The sequence below is a fragment of the Podarcis erhardii genome, assembly GCF_964252035.2.
Source record: "Podarcis erhardii genome assembly, chromosome: 1".
Classification (NCBI taxonomy): Eukaryota; Metazoa; Chordata; class Lepidosauria; order Squamata; family Lacertidae; genus Podarcis; species Podarcis erhardii.
In genome coordinates this window covers 106,284,715-106,299,780 of record NC_138497.1, presented here as the reverse complement: position 1 = coordinate 106,299,780, position 15,066 = coordinate 106,284,715, and the positions used below count along the sequence as shown (strand labels likewise).

Genomic DNA, 15,066 nt, shown 5'->3' with positions numbered 1-15,066 from the left:
GTCCTCCTGGGCAGCAGAGTCCAGCAGTCCTTATGGGCCTTCAGGCCCCGCCCCGGGCCAGATGGTGAGTGGCAGGAAGGAGCAGGGCCCTCAGACACCCAACAGGAGAGTCCTCCTGGGCAGCAGAGTCCAGCAGTCCTTATGGGCCTGTCAGGCCCCGCCCCGGGCCAGATGGTGAGTGGCAGGAGGAGCAGGGCCCTCAGACACCCAGCAGGAGAGTCAATGACTAATTGATACAGATTGCAAGTAATCAGTTGAGACATAGGAGTATTTTAGAGATCAGTTTTAATCTTAGATATCCCACTGCCTCACTGTAGCAATTTGAGATGACCAAGTCAAAATGGACATGGGTATGAATCCGTAGAGCGCTTTTATTTCAAAGAGAGAATATGGTGATCCATGTACTAAAACAAATGACTCCAAGGCTTCAGCCCAATTTGTTCAGAGATCTTCAAATCCCCTCACTATATGCAGACATTAATGTGACTGCTGCTTGCCAATAGTTTAATTTGCTACGGATTTAATTAACAGTTTAATTCCAGTAGGCTGGTAGACTTAACATATGCTCCCACCAAAAAGTTCAGTGGGGTTAGATGGAACTAAATCAGAAAGAATTATTTGAAAAGTCTATGAGTGCAAACCCTGCAGAATGCTTTGTGCTGAAAAGCAGTTTTTGCTTGAGGAAATTTTACAGATAGCTGGCAGTGAAATAGGCAATTTAGAGACACATTTGGAACTTGTATATTGCACAGAACTTTCTTTATGTATGCAACAACAGCAGCAAGAATACTCATCGCAAAGTACTGGAAGACACAAGATCTACCCACCCGGGAAGAATGGCAGATGAAGGTGATGGAGTACATGGAACTGGCAGAAATGACTGGCAGAATCCGAGACCAGGGAGAAGAGTTGGTAGAAGAAGATTGGAAGAAATTTAAAGACTATTTACAGAAACACTGTAAAATTAAGGAATGTTAGAAGGATGCGGGAATGAAGTTATGTGGTTTTAGCAGTAATGTTATAGAATTAGGTAAAATTGGATTATGAATAGGTGGGAATGTAAAGTTACAACATATTAAGATAAATTACTAAGATAAAAGCAAAAATGGAAAGGATTTGCTGAAATTGCTAATTGAATTAGAATACAAAAAAAGGGAGCTGTGAGGAGGTCAGGGAAACAAGTAAATGAAAGACAAGACATGGAAAGATTGAAATGTTTTTAATTGTTTTTATTTTTGTATTTTGTAATTTTTTTTGTTTTCTTTTTCTTTTTCGCTTTTGTAGCGTTTCTGAAACTTTGGTGAATGTTCTTTAAAAAAATTAAAAAAGGAACTTGTATATTGCTCCCCAGTGAATATGAGTGACTCTCCCTTTGGGTGCTACACAGAAGGCCAAGTATGGTAAGGATAGTTGCATTGCAGGGCTAGCCAATGCGATGCCTTAATAGGGTTTCCAAAGTTTGCTGCTGTACTGCTCCTGAAATATGATTAAAAGCTGTTTTCTTGAAATAAAATAAATTTGAGCATTTCCCCCCTAAGGACATCCCTCAAACCACACTTCATGCCTGCAATAAAAAACCTCAACCATACCCTGCAGTTCCCAACCAAGAAAGATCAAAGCAAGCTGCCAGGCTTCCATCTATGTTTTCTCTGCCTCTTCCCCTCAATATACTTTCAAGATTAACTTCTGGTGCTGTGGTAGGGCCCGGATCCATAATTTCCCCTAATATGCAACCAGCTCACACGGTCAGGTAAATGCTGGTTTAGAGAAGAAAAGGCGTGTGCAAATTTTCAAAGGGTTTCCCACCCACCCCTTTGAAAAGTCTGCACAAAAACAGAATGGGATGGGCTTGATGGTCAACACTTGTGAAATGCCACAAACCGGATTAAGAACATTTTGTCCACCACCATTTTCTTTTTTCTTTTTTACAGGAATATTTGGGGGGCTGGAATGCAAAACATGATCCTCAGTATACCATTTCCTACAAGTGTCTTGATGAAGACTCATCATGACCTGGAAGATCTCCTGTTCTAGGTTCTCAGCTTTTTAGATCAGAACCATGCTTTTACTCTTCCACATTGTTGCTGTTTCTTCTCAATGCCACACCAATCCCTAAAAACATGCACACTTCACATATATTTCTACAAGGTGTATTTTATTAGTTGCAAAATGAATCTGCCGTCTTGCCTTCCCCTTTCATTTGATTATTAATCTGTTTTCCTCTCCAGGAGCTGGGCAATGTACTTTTTTGTTCTGCTGGTACAAGTCACTGTCCTTATTTTAAAAAAAAACAAACAAAACAAGAGACAAAAGCAAAAACCTGGCAACTGTGCAAGCAGTGGGGGAGGGGAAGAATTTCCTTTCAAGCCAATTTGTTACTTAGATTCCCCTAGTCAAGCGAAAGCACAGCTAGGCTTCAGATTTTCACGTCCTGCCAGCAGCTCACTCTGTCGCAGACTATACAATGCAAAGCGGAAAGTGACAGACTACAGTATATAATTTGGAATCATTAAACCCACACAGAATATATTTAGAACATGGAAAACCTATCGTGTCTTCAGGTTTTTTTTAATTAAAAAAATAACCACCTTGTAAATGTTTACAAACTCCAGTATTTTTGAAATTTTAACACTATTTGGGCTCTCTATCCATCCTAAAAGGGCTCAGACTACATACTTCACCCAAACACAGTGGTTTTATGTTTCACAATAAGAATCCTTGAATATCATTTAATTGCACCATGGACATGTTTTAGCTATAAGCATCTAATGAAGGTACCAGCATGGCAGACAAAATATGTAGCAAAACATCGCAAATGACATAGTTAATTTTTTTTAAAGGGTGGAAATCACAACAGTCCTTATTGAAGAATCCGGATAAGAAAAGCATGGCTAAGATGCTGTAGACCAGGGGTGCCACTCCCAAGACAATCTACTCACAGTTAAAAACTGGCAGTGATCTACCCTCTTTTTAGGGGCTCAGGTCAAAGATATGTAGCTTTTTATAGGGCTTCTTTGAGGGGGAGCCAGTGATCTACCACAGACGTCCAGTGATCTACCAGTAGATCACGATCTACCTGTTGAACATGCCTGCTGTAGACAATGTATTATATAATATCCAGTGCTGTTTATCTAGAAAAAGGTGTGTCAGTATTCTTTTGTTCTCTTTAATGGAAATGGTGTTCACCTGAGAGATGCTGGAACTGAGTGCCAGTGAGATCTGACTAAAAATATCTGATGATATATGAAGGGACCCTATGTTCTCTGCCATTCCATGAATATAGACTAAGGCTGCAATCCTATACTCAATTAGCAGTTATTACGCTTCAATGAATACAACAGAACTTATCTCAGTAGATAAGCTAGCATTGTACTGCAAATTGTAGGCCCAGAATATCACTAAATATAAATTTGCAAGGAGATTTTTTATTTTTCTGTAAATCCTAGTGAAGATTTTCAATACCAATGTACTCAAATTCATGTAGCGGTTGGATAACTTGTCAGTGGTGAATTCACCCATACAACGCCAACTCCATTCCCTTCCTTTCATCACAAACAGAACACACTTAGAGGGACCAATCTATGGATCACACACCACATTCAGCTGTCTTAAGTCACAAAGATAATACAATCTCCCTGCAGATATATTGTGTGCATAAAACAACAGGCAAACGTAATATAAATTACACCGCAAAAAGAGTTTCTTAAGATGAAATAGTTATGCCCTTATTATTTTCCATGTAAGCTACAGAGATGGAAGTTATTTGCCCTTTAACAAGTAGTGCACAATTATCCTGTATAATTCCCAAACCAACCTGTGTGGTGGGGTACAGCCATCTTTCCAACATGATTTTGTAGTTGGAATGGGATGGGACAGAACTCCTGTTACCATTGCTTTGCTGGGAGTAGCAGCTGTAGCACACTGCAGTGATGTGCTGATGGTGTTCCTCACCTTGGCGTGGTAGGTGGGGTGGTTTTCCAGCTCTCACAGCCATACCAGGGGCCAGGAAAAACACACAAAACCTCAGGGGCCAGTTGGGGTTTCAAAGCAGACCTGAGTGAAGACTTCACCAATCCTGGTCCGTTCTGAGAGCATAAAGGTGGGGTGAGCAGTGGATTTGTCATTCCAATCTTTGTGTGCCTTCCCCTCCCACACTTCCTACTTTGTTGTGGTTGTATAGTTGTCCAAAGGGAATGAGACAACCGAAGTTTCAGACCCTCTTATGAGTTAGTGTAGATCGCTGTTTGCCTATAGACTGATTGGCTGTGTCTGCAGGTTTTGCCTGCCTCACAGCAACCATCACAACCTTGAGGTGTAAGAAGCGCTGGGCTGGGTCCCTAGTGGGGATGGGCAGGGATGCCCCCCATACCATAGGGCAATCCCCTTAAAGGATTGTGGAAGATGGCACTTCCTGTCCAGATGCCCAACTCAGGGGCTGAAGGGCCATTCAGCACCCTGCCAGTGACCAAGAGGGATTCACCAGATGCGGTTCACACTATAGAGGGACCCATAACATTGGTCGACCACAAATGTCCATCTGCCAATGGGCAGGCTGGTTGATCATTGACTACATGCCCAATGCCTGTGCCAAACCTGTTTCATCTGTACTCAATCAAGCTGAGGTCTAATTTGAACCCAATACATGCCTCTTGGTATTCATCTGCCCTCTATGCAGCCTAGGTCCACAATGGCCATGAGGTCAGGCACACACTCACAAAATAAACCTGTCCAGTTCAATCTTTACTCTAACATAGGCTTCTCTAAGCATTTTATGTTGTAAACAGTTCTGTGATCTTTGAAGGGCAGTATAGAAATTTAATTTTTTAAAATAATAGTAGCCTATCCAGTCTTACCTTGTATTAGACTGTGAATAAGCAAGGCTACACATACGAGAGCTGCATGCCCCTTTCAGTTAATAGTTTAGTAAAATAATCCATCCTAATTCAGATGCTTTATGCATGCATCCTATACAGTGTTAAGTTTTGCAAATAATTTCCATTGTCTCTTAGGTAGGATTTTTTTAAAAAGGAACACACGTTTGCACACATCTTTCAGAAACTGTTTTGCATCCTAAAGTCCTCTTAAAAAGCAAACCCTAAAATGCCAGTTATTTTGTTTTAAGTACAGAATCTGAAATAGAGTAAAAATTATGTGAATAATTGTGCTGCAAGAATTCTGAACCTCAGTAAAAAAGCTCAACAGCAGGATATAAAGTCTAACCTTCCAAGCACATCAGTTTAGGATTAGCTATAATAAGATACAGGATTAGCTACATCTTGTGACAAGGAGGGGAAAAAACATAGCCGAAGAATAGATGAGTCACTGCTTCTCACTGCTAGTTCCAAGAGATAATCCTTGGGAACCTATCCTACTGTAACACTCTCTGCCTATCAAAAGCACAGTTCTTCCTCTAAAGCCAGGGGATCTACCAATCAAGTGATTAACAGGGAACATAACCAGGAATATGGATTTAGGCCTATACACAGCAAAGCTTTTTAAATTAAAGGAAGATTTAACAGCAACATGCAATGCAATAATGTGTGTGTGTGTGTGTGTGTGTGTGTGTGTGTGTGTGTGTGTGTACTGCCCTACATTAGAGTGATTAAGAGGGGTTTGCTGAATGTCTAGGTTTCCCCATGGATGATCTCTGGTTAAGAGTTTAAACCTACATAATAGTTACATTCAGAAATTCTCACCCACACATTAGCAAAAATGTCGATTGCAAACATTCAGAATCTATTAAAAGAACAGCCCAAATACAAAGCATTTTTAATTCTATTGCTTTCCGTGAGAATTAAACATACACAACGTTCTGGCCATGCACTCACCTTACAGTGGGTTGGGTGTTACTCAGAAGCAGATTTCCAGTGCTCCCAAGTATGAACTAGGTGAATTATTTTGTCCTCCCTCTAAAGGAAAGGATTATCCACTTGCTTTGGGCTAAGCTGGGAGACACTGGAAAGCCAAAAGACACTCTTACTACTTTGGTGCATGTCCAAAGCTGATATGGGCTGAGAGGCTGGCTGCTATGTCCTCCCCCAAGTATGGCTTGTGGGCGGATGGGATCTATCTCTCCTACCTGTGTGATCTTTATTTTGATCTGCTTTATGATATTGATTCTCATCAGCACCATCAGCTGTGACGCCTTTCTATCTCTGGCAACATTGCTTGCAATAAATTTCAAGCCACTGGAAGTTTCCACAGGTTGTCAGAAACTTTAAGATGGAGTGGATGTTTCCATCCTTTCCCAACTCATCTAATGTAGTGCTGCCCCATTTACTAGGCAGGAGCCGATGGCAGGAGAGAGGAGTGGGGGCACCAAATGCGCCATGTTCCCGTGCCTTTCCTGGCTCCATAAAACAGAGGTGTAAGAAATTAAAAAGGACAAGATTTGTGCCTTTCATGGAAGATGAAATTGTGCTGTCTTTGTGTCCCAGAAAGAAGCATGCAGGGGATAAATAAGAGAGATTTTGAGCTATCAGCAGTCAGGAGGGGTGGACAGATACTGCCTTCCAAGCAATGAGTTAGGTTGTGTGTGTATTCCACTCTGCCATGAGAAAATCATTGGAGAGATGGGGAGTGTATGTGTGTACTTTTTATTGGTCCCACCCATGCTGGAATCTGGCCCTTGGGCTCAGAAAGGTTCCTTAGTCCTCCTCTAGATATAATAGGCAATTAGTTCTGCTATGAGAGGCATGTATGAGGGCTAACCTATCCTATCAGATGCAAACCAATTCTAAATAATGCAGCACAAGATTGTATATTGAATCATTTATCATATCTTTCCACTTTCCAGGTTATCTACTAGAGTTCAGTTTTCTAGTTTTCATGCATTTGCTAAGGTTATTTACAAAATAAAGAAATTTCCATGAAAATTTCCATTTCATTTTTGTCCTGGGCAGTAAACATACAAATGACTGAGATTAAGTCAGTTTGCTCCAGGACATGAATGAAATTAAATTCCTTTGTAATAATGATCCTCATTTGGAAAGCACAATTTTAGAATCCCGTTATTATTATCTTTGCAAATTCATGGCAAAAAACATTTGGAAGCTCCAGCCAAAGAAGCTTGATGCTTTTCAATATGTTGCTATCATTAATTATTTGAGTGAAAGCTTTGATAATATAAACAAATGAATTAATAAAACGCAATTTTCAAGAAGGCAGAGCTTCCAAATAGTCATATATCACATCCAAAGAAAATAAAAACCCACAATTCTAAAAATTTAGCTTCAAACCAAAAATTGCAATGTGGATAAAACAAGTAAAAAGTACCCTTATTGTATACAATAACATTTTTTAAAAAACAGAATAATTGTGCCAGATATCAGAAAAGGAAGTAAAATAGAAAGTTACCCTAAAAGACATTTCAAGATTCTCTCCACCCCAGATATCCATTCCTGCATCGTAAGTTCCTATCTCTTCAAAGTAGTTTCTGTCAATAGAAAATAGGCCACCAGCCATAGTAGGGGTCCTAGTTGAAAAACAAAACAAAAACAGAAAGGAAAAGGATTTTTTTTAAAAAATGTATGCTTTGTGGAATTTTATAGGTGAAACTATAGCACATATTCTTCATATACTTTAGACATAATTATATTCTATTTACTATAAGCTGAAGGTGCATAATTAGGCATCATAGTTTTGATTGCCTGCACATGCAATTTCTGGTCATTTATTTCTTTATTTAAGACACCTAAACTGCACCTTTATCCACATATGGGTTCCAGGGCAGTGTACACAAAAAACAGAAATCTTCATACTTCAATATACATCTAAATGATGCATGCATTTAGAATACATTCCAAAAACTGGCCAAATCCTGCATGCATGATAAAAGCTGCTTTAAATTTGTATATGTATATCATCTTATATTTTATGCCAATGGAATACTGTATTGGGTTTCTATATTCCTCTTCTAAAATAACCTAAATAAAATATGACATATTTAGGGCCAAGACTTTTGATGTATTTGACTCCATCTTGAGAGTGCTCATAAAACTGGTGGGCACAATCACTTTACAGGATTGTAAAATTTTGCAAGAGACAAATCCAGTTAGTGTGCTGTTTTATACAAACAATACTGTCCGAATCCTTGAAATTATCCATTATACTCTCTCTGTATATTTTAAAAAGTTTAAATCAGTTCATTTTCTTTAAAATCTGTTTAGAGATGTATACTCTGCAATAAATATAATGGTTCCACTTTAAAAAAACAAAAACCCATCATAGAAGCATTAGAATGAAGGATGGATGCTTTATTTCAATGATCTGATTACTTGATTCTATTGGATATTATAAACATGTACTCTAAAGTGCCTAACTGAGGAGCTGAGAATGCAGTACTAAGCCTTAAGTCATTTGATTGTTATTGAATATATTCCATTGATTTATCACAATGTATGCATTGTATATTTGATACCAGAGCAGGTTAGACTGGTTTCTTCTTTTGTCTCCATAACTGTCTAGGCAATTTTTTTTCAGGTATCCACTGTTTAAAGTGGTATGCAGGAAGCAGAAACCAAGCAGGATGTAGGGAGCGAGAAATGTGCTGTTTTCCTTCTCTGCATGATAGTTGAAGTCAAAAGACTTCTATTGCAAATGTGTGTGTGCGTGCAAGCACACATGCAAGATGAATAATTACTTCTTGTGAATTATTCAATGGTTTCAATGGAACATATGCACTCAGATTTTCCCCAAGAACATGTATTATTCCACTTAATTCTGCTCATTATTTTTGATTCATAACTGGGAACTGCATGCAAGTATTTTCCTCTATGTCTTAAGCTTGAACGGAGTTCCTTGGGTTGTAGGCTTTTGATAAGTTACATGGCCACAGAGTTCTATTTTCTAGATTAATCAGCAAAGGAATTTCTTGTACATGGATCTAAAACCACAACGCTGTAGCTGATAGAACGGGGGGAAGCACTTTTCTCCTAGATGAGAGCTCTAGAAGATTTTGAGCTATGGTTTATGCAGCAGCAGTACCCAATGGTGGAACTGTTTGCTGGCTTGAAGACATGGGCACCATTCTCTCTCTCTCTCTCTCTCTTTCACACACACACCATTCAGATAATGACATTTAGGAGCTGGTGCTTCCCATGAATAACCAGTCACAGATAAATCTTATTTGCATGATTGCTTCCCTCCCTTTTTGAGAGGGATGACTTGTATGCATGGGGGCCCTCTGCTCACAAGTGACATTCTCTCTATGGTAAAGAGAAGGGCACCCAAGCTACTCTTCCACTACATATAACCTACCAGCATATAGCCATGAAACGGGCCTACAGGGAAGCAACAATGAAACCAAAGACCAATGGATGCAAAGCATACCGCCTATGTCTTAGCACTTTGGTCTTAGGTGTATACACTGACCCTTCATTGTACATGTTGATCCGAAGTAATAAAAGCAAAAGGCTCATGCATGTGAATGAGAGGGTGTAAGGTACAAGAAGTCTCAAAACTGGAGCTCTGACAGTATGCCTCAAGCCCTTCAGTTTCTGTCCCGATGGGACAGTGGTCAGGCAGAGGGAACTGCTCATTTTATTTCTGCTGCTCTAAAAACACCATCACAGCCAATAACCATAGGGTGATGCAACTGAACTTACATGCTGCATTTTGATGGGCTTGTTTTTACTTCACTTGTCATTTTAAATATATAGGGTCATATTACTCTCAGAGAGCAGAAGGCATTCCCCAGGCTGGGCTTATTACCTCTGAGTACTTTTTGAGATTTAGTTCTGGTTTCTTTGCTGTAAGCTGCTTTGAGCATGATTCTTTTTGTGGAAAGGTAGGATGCAAACAAAATCATGATGGTGATCATTCCTGCTGTGGCCCTGTAAGGGCTGGGCTAGTGGCAGCAACCTGAAGTGACCCTGGAACTAAGAGATGTGGAACCAGCCAGGAATGGAGACAGTGACAGCACCATGACACAAAACAGGAGGGAGGAGAAAGGTGCAAGCCAGAATCGGGACTAAGGAGTAACCAAAATGTAAGAACATGCCAGAGCTCAGGAAAACTGTGATGCTCAAGCAAGGCTCAACTGGAACAGGGAGCCTTCTTAGACATGCCTTATAGCTTCCATAAACCATGCCTGGCTAAGGAGGTAGAAACCCAAAAAAGAAAAGAAAACAGAAAAAAGGCCAATGACTGCTATTGAGAAAGCGAGAAAATGGAAAGCCTGGGGAAATGGAATCCTGGAAGAGAAAGACAGACATACAGATATTGAAAGGGCAGAAAGAACCATCTCATTGTCTGGATGGCTTATTCACAATGAGAAACTATTTTAAAATGTTACTACACTGAGATATCGATGTGGCATTCATTTTATATCAGAATGGGCGATTCAGTTTCTAGTATTCTCACCTTTTGGTTTCTAAGTTAATAATATGATGTTTTATCCACGATCCATGGACAGTAAGGCCAAGTGTCCATCTGTCTATAAACAATATGGGTTTATGTCAGGGCTGAATAAGAAACCATACAATCTGCTAAACAGGCACTTTTTTCAGGTACTGACCTCGTTTATTGAACATCTCCACAGATGCCCCTTCACCACATTCACATTATGCTCTGAGACTGTGCAATCCTGACTTCTGAATCAGTAATATATGCCCAGGTTCTGACCAGAGCAAGTAGAGATAAGGCTCTTCTGTTTACGCTTCAATTGACTGCTTTGCAGCTATTTCAGGAAAAAATAAGCAGCATCCTTCAGAGAAGGCCCAGTGCCTATAATAAGACTATTTAAAACGTACATGATTCGGTGACTGCAGACTTTGTTTCCAGGTAAAGAAGAATACGATAAGGCAAAATTGATGTTAAATAGCAATGGACCATATAGGCTTGAATTTAATTTGAAATAGCATTTAATTTGCTTGAACTAAATTCTGAATCTTTGTTTGCGACATTAAGTACCACTAATTACTCTTTAAAATGACTCCCCATAGCTTCTGTTCAAAGCAGATATGATAAATGTTCTATATATCAAGTTCCTTTCAAAGGAACAGATTATACTCAGAGTTCTCTCTTACAACTATCTTAGATGACAATTACCTGCAGGCTTTTACAATACAGACACTGAATTAATTAACCTTTGCCGTAAATTATAGCAACTCTAGCAAAGGCTGATACTTCTATTGCTTCAGCTCCTTAATAATCTCACAATACAAGATGACAAATCAGCTGCTTGTTATTCCTAAGGCACACAATGACGACTTCTGCACGATTCTCCCCCCCCCCAATGAAACTGAATTCCATTGGGTGAAAGCCAACGTTAGTCATACTCAGAAAAGACCCACTGGACTACTTTGTTTATTACTTCATTGGATATAACTAATTGTCTCCACAAGTGGGCATATAGAACCAGAACTGTGCTTCTTAAAATTGAGCACATTTTGATACTCCTATATTGTTGCAAATTAGGGATGTATAAAATACTGCAATATGAACCTGCTAGGGATTGATTGACAGAACCATTGCAGGGATCACTGCTGCTAGCTTAGCTGTGCAAATAATTGCTCATGAAAGCAATAGAACCAATGACATCATCCAGAGTTCCCTGGACATGCAAGTAACAGTTACTTGTGCAGTTAAACTAGCTGCAGTATGTCTTTATTAAATCTGACCTACAGGGGCTTCCAGACCACCTAAAACAGGGGTCAGCAAACTTTTTCAGCAGGGGGCCAGTCCACTGCCCCTCAGACCTTGAGGGGGCTGGACTATATTTTGAAGGGGGGGATGATGCAAGAGCACCACAAGCCCCGGTGGCTGCTTACCTGTGTCTTGTGAGCAGAAGGGGCTGGCAGCAGCAGGGAGATGATGAACAGCAAGTGAAAGGTCTCCGGAGAGGGGCTGCTTAAAATGGCGGCCACTCGAGTGCTGCTGATGCTGGCACCAACAAAGCCCAGCCCCCTTCGTCCTCTAGGCAGGGCAGGGAGAAGCCAGGAGGAAGGAGGGAGGAGGCACCACCACCGCCCCCATATGAGGGAGAGGGAAAGAATGTGTGCACTGGCGATCCACGTGGCAATTCCCAGACCATCTGAGGGCTGGATCCAGAAGGCAATTGGGCCTGATCTGGCCCACGGGCCTTAGTTTGCCTACCCATGACCTAAAGCCATGAGTTTTCATGAATATCAGCAGAAGCACATGAAGGCAAGTGGAATTGCATTTGCTGGGATGGGGAGAACTGTTAGCAAGGTCAGGAAACCTATGAGTTTGTATTCTGGGTGGCACAGATGCCTCCAAACCACCAGATCACCTCTGAATTCACCAATGCCCTTCCTTATTCTGGCAAATGCCAGTAGGGTGCCATTCCCTCTCCATCTTCCCCTCATGCACCATTACTGATGAATAGACAACACAAGGATGGGAAATTTTAAGAGAGTTGAAGGTGTATGATAAAGCCTTAATTACCAGTCCTCTCTTCTCTCCTATCAGTCCATGTACACAACATGTGCTCAAATGCAAATTTCACCTTTTGTCAGTGAACATTTGTGTAACCCCACCTTCCTTCCAACAACTTGTGTGTGTTTGTGTATATGCATGCATACTCTGGGGAAACTATTGGAACTGGGCTCAAAAACCGCTTCCAAATGAAAGTCACGATAAACTACTTGAACTGGGGGGAACGGGATTCACAAACACATTTAAAAATATACAACTAATTAATTCCTTACAGATCACAGGCTACACAGATTAAATAGCTTTTTTCAGTGCACACTGAAGTTACCCATACTTTGACTAATTACGTTCTTTCCAATGCTTGTCAGAAGTTCACTGAAAAACGTCAACATTAAAAAGGCAATAACAACACAGAGATGACAGCCCCAAATACACAAAATCATTAGCCAGGTCCACAAGCACATATCATTTTGATGAAAATATTGACATTTTTAAGTACCCTTGGGTTATTTTGCTGTGGTTTGGTTACAGACTTCTTAGCGTAGTTATGTTTTCAAATAATTTCCCTGGAATGTTGAGGACTAAAAAATTGCTTTTTAAAAATGAAAGCTTATGGAGGCAGCCATATACTGAATGTATTAAATCCCTTAAAATTGGAAGTTGATTACTTTAGGGATTATGCAAGACTGCCAATTAAAGATAAAAGGTCTTATCCAGGTCTGGTTGAGTGCAAGACTGCTCACCAAGCACTTTCTTCTCCCCTCTCTCCAAGGAATATAATGTATTGTTTTTTCCCTTTCCCCAGTGTGGCTAGAGTAGGAGCACAGGACAGTATTCAACTAACTTTAACACAGAGTAGACCTACTGAAATTAATGGATTTAAGTTAGTCATGGCCATCAATTTCAATAGGTGCATGCTGAGCGAAGGTTGGATGAATACAACCCTCAGTAGTTATAGGTGAAGCAATGCAAAGCATTAATCATGGAGCTCCATCCTAAAGTGCAGGGTTGTTGTTTTTGAACAAATATCGAAATCCCAGCAGTGTGTGTGTGTGTGTAATGGCATTTAACCTTCTGACCCCAATTGTGGCCCTGACCTGGATCATCCCTAGCCCCAGTTATCTATGCACTATAATTCTCCAGCTGGGCCAGTATATGAGTATATTTTGTCTATGGTTCAAACATTGAAGTGTTCAGCTATGAGAATGCTAACTTGGGGATGAGTGGGCAACACATCTCACCAGTGCTGCAACATCTGAACCGGCTATCGGTCCATTTTCAATGTGCTGCTACTGACCTTAAAGTGCTTCTCAGCTTGGGATCAGAGTATCTGATTGTTATGTACTGAGTTGAATAGGATCCAAACTGCAGCAGTCTGATTGGTCCTAGAACAATAGGATCCAAATTGCAGTAGTCTGATTGGTCCTAGAACAATGCAGCAGTATGATTGGTTGGCAGGAACCACCCAATCATGCTCCAGATATAAGTGATTCCACAACCTGATTGGCTTACAGTAGAATTCCAGAATTAGCCAATCATGTGCAGCCCATTGTGTAAATAATGTATATAAAGCAGATACTTTGAGGGGATTTTCATTCATTCCTCCTCACCACTATGAGCTGAATAAAGAGCATGAAATCACTTTGTGACTCTGAGTATATTTCACTGATGGACCACCTACAAGCCAATTTACGTTGTGAAATCATCTTCAGAAATTCTTCTTCAGGTTCCTCCACTAGCAAAAACATTATAAAATCCTTTTTCCACAAATGAACTTACTCCTTGCAGAGTCAGGCAAAGGGCTATCAATTAAGATTCTCAGGAGACACTTACACATTCAAAATCTGTATCTTTCAGATTATGTTTGCTTAAAGGAATATATCCTCTTCCTAACGTTCCTGTTTTTAAACTAGCAAAAAGAACACGCCCTCAAATACAAGAACATAAAAGGTAAAGGTAAAGGGACCTCTGACCATTAGGTCCAGTCGTGATCGACTCTGGGGTTGCGGCGCTCATCTCACTTTACTGGCTGAGAGAGCCGGTGTACAGCTTCTGGGTCATGTGGCCAGCATGACTAAGCCGCTTCCGGCAAACCAGAGCAGCGCACGGAAATGCCGTATACCTTCCCGCCGGAGCGGCATCTATTTATCTACTTTCACTTTGACGTGCTTTCGAACTGCTAGGTTGGCAGGAGCAGGGACCGAGCAATGGGAGCTCACCCTGTCGCAGGGATTCGAACCACCGACCTTCTGATCGGCAAGTCCTAGGCTCTGTGGTTTAACCCACAGCGCTACCTGTGTCCCTCTAATACAAGAACACAGGAAACAGCTAACTAAAACAGTACGTTGGTATATCTAAGTTCTGTCAACACTGACCAAAGCGGATGCTACTGTCCATAATTTATTTCCCAGCTCAATTTAGAAATGCCAGGGACTGAACCTAGGGTCTTCTGCACGCAAAGCAGGTGTTCTGCTGTTGAACTGTACCCTTTTCCAAGAATGCTCAAAGAAAATAGCTTTAAAATGTCAAGAGTATAAGACAACCGTAACTATATTCTTGGTTCTTATTGTGTTTCATGGACTATCACATTGAAGTGAATCTTATATTCTTCTAATCTACGTGATAAATTGCGCGTTTTGCATGAATCTAACCTGAATTACAAGTCCACAT

The 15,066-nt window shown here is 40.5% G+C and overlaps 1 protein-coding gene across 2 annotated transcripts in view; it reads right to left on the bottom strand.

Moving 5' to 3' along the window:
- Positions 1-15,066, bottom strand: part of GALNT13 (polypeptide N-acetylgalactosaminyltransferase 13) — a 157,969-nt gene that overhangs the window by 63,798 nt on the left and 79,105 nt on the right. For both annotated transcript variants that reach the window (XM_081872160.1, XM_081872161.1), the window contains exon 7: positions 7,357-7,474. In XM_081872160.1, coding sequence (XP_081728286.1) covers positions 7,357-7,474 — 118 coding nt within the window. The remainder of the gene's footprint in view (positions 1-7,356; positions 7,475-15,066) is intronic.